The 2,242-nt window shown below is 34.2% G+C and overlaps 1 protein-coding gene across 1 annotated transcript; it reads right to left on the reverse strand.

Annotated features, from left to right (window-relative positions):
* Nucleotides 1-1,067: 1,067 nt before the first annotated feature.
* Nucleotides 1,068-2,236, reverse strand: LOC105315819 (uncharacterized). Its single transcript, XM_020007276.1, has 4 exons — nucleotides 1,717-2,236; nucleotides 1,341-1,664; nucleotides 1,171-1,294; nucleotides 1,068-1,093 (listed from the first exon to the last, which is right to left on the reverse strand). The coding sequence occupies exons 1-3, from the start codon at nucleotides 1,732-1,734 to the stop codon at nucleotides 1,253-1,255; spliced, it is 384 nt and encodes a 127-aa protein (XP_019862835.1). The 5' UTR covers nucleotides 1,735-2,236; the 3' UTR covers nucleotides 1,068-1,093; nucleotides 1,171-1,252.
* Between the last annotated feature and the right edge of the window lie 6 nt (nucleotides 2,237-2,242).

Genomic DNA, 2,242 nt, shown 5'->3' on the forward strand with positions numbered 1-2,242 from the left:
TGCATGAGGTGTGTAGTAATGATGACTTGATTCTTCTCCTGATGATGATTTTGGTCCACTGTCTTTCTTCTCTGTGATTGCCATTTTGCCAAATAGTTCCTTAGCTGTCTCATATTGTGTTTTCCATTCCTTGCTTGTAGTACGGAGTTCTTCATACTCATTTTTCAACTTTTCTTTTTCACTAGAGGCTTCTTTATATTTAGTTTCCAATGCTTCCTTTTCAATCTTTAGATTATTCATTTTCAATAAAAGAGTCTAAAAACATTCAATCAATGACCTTAACTATAGACTACTATTACTACAATACTAATATAAGTTTACTAACTTCGTTAGCTTCAAGCATTTTATGCTTAAGTTCATCATATTTAAGTTGAAGTCCATCACATTTAAGTTGCAATTCCTTACACTTTTCCTTCTCTTCTTCTAATTTTGACTGAAGTTTTTGTGTTGAATGCTTCTCTTCATGAAGCTCTTCAGTGAGCTTTGATGCCTACATGTAGCAAACACCTTTGTAACAATCAAGCTTGTACTTGTACAATTTCTGGAATTATAGGACAAATGCTATCAGTATTGTTATTGTAATTTGTGGCTTAGATAACATAAAATAATGATACCAGTCACATGAGTATCAACTAACTTGAGTTTGTAGCTGATCTTTTACACTTGCAAGAGATTGCCTGTGCTCTGTCACCTAGTGCATACAGCATGATGTAACAGTATAGCAATGCTTTTAGTTACAATACATTTATTATCATTTTGTGGTATAGAGATAATGATACCAGTCACATGAGTATCAACTAACCTGAGTTTGTAGTTGCTCGACTTGCCCCTTTAGTTTGTCACATTCTCTACTGTAAGCATTTACTTGAGTTACAAGGATTTGCTTTTCTTCATCTTCTGACTCATCTGCTTCTGATCCTTTACTTATTTTCCTAAGTTTCCTAGCTAATTTATTTCTTTCACTTGCTATCCTGTCTCTGTCTTCTGTTAGTCTATTTCTTTCATCAGTTAGTCTATTTCTTTCCTCAAGCAATTTTTTCTTATCGTCTTTCAATTTTTTCTTATCCTCTGTCAATCTTGAAACCTATAAAAACTGTTATTTTATTATAGCAGTACAGAAAAACGTCAAAGTATAATTCAGAAGATAAAGTGAATAATGTATTCACATACCTCTATGCTAAAATCAGAAATTTGTTGTGTTAGCTCATGAATCTTATATTTGGCATCATTTAGCTATGATGCTAAATCAGATTTATGTCGTTAATTTGATTAATGTCGTTTCTACTGATGCTTTCTATGAAAGATCACTAATTAGAATATTATCGTGAAATTATTCTAACCGTCTCCTTTAACTCTTTAATTTCACACTCCTTGGATTTGACCGTCTGCAGATGACTATCTACTGTTCCTCGTAATTGCTCAAGTTCCTTATCTTTATTCATCACTTCCTCGTATTTTACCTTTAATTGTATAACTCTTTCTTCCAGCTCTCTATCCTTTTCCTCTAGTCTTGTACTTAGTTGTTTCAATTGATCTTCTTTTCTCTCATTGAGACACTTCAACTTCTCATTCTCACCTAACACATCTCGTAATTTTTTCTCAATATCTTTCGCCTGTTTTATTACAGATTTTGAACCACATGCCTCAGTCACAAAATCATAATCCTAAACAAAAAGATAAAAGAGATTTTAATGCTACCAATCCATTACCCCTTACCTCCTCGAGAGAGGCCATGAGTACTATAGTCAGCAGACTAAGCTGTGAGAACGTCAGAACGACCCCACCCAGGACCACCCTATAGGCCACCCAAAGCTAAGGGCGGAGCTCATGAAATAAATGGTACATCCATCATAGAGTAATATCTATGATTTCATCAGGACCATCACACATTGATCATAAATTAAAATTGCAAGGTTGAGTCTTTGTGATAATGACACAAACATACCCAGTAAGTATTTATGGATTTATGGCTGGGCTGGGTGCAAAGTGCAAACACAGATATTGTGCACAAGATCAGGTTAAGGTTTTCACTACCAGAGGTCCAGAAGAAACTTTTCTGTTGAGGCAGTTCTTCTTTTTAATTATCAGTGATCAGTTGTATTCTGCCTCATTGTGCATACAACACAATTAAATTAGTTTTTATTTACATTACAGTTATCATTATGTGTTATTCTTCTCTGTGATTGCCATTTTGCCAAATAGTTCCTTAGCTGTCTCGTATTGTGTTTTCCATTCCTTGCTT

The sequence above is a fragment of the Amphimedon queenslandica genome, unplaced genomic scaffold (genome assembly GCF_000090795.2).
Source record: "Amphimedon queenslandica unplaced genomic scaffold, v1.1 AMPQUscaffold_7848_Cont20205, whole genome shotgun sequence".
Classification (NCBI taxonomy): Eukaryota; Metazoa; Porifera; class Demospongiae; order Haplosclerida; family Niphatidae; genus Amphimedon; species Amphimedon queenslandica.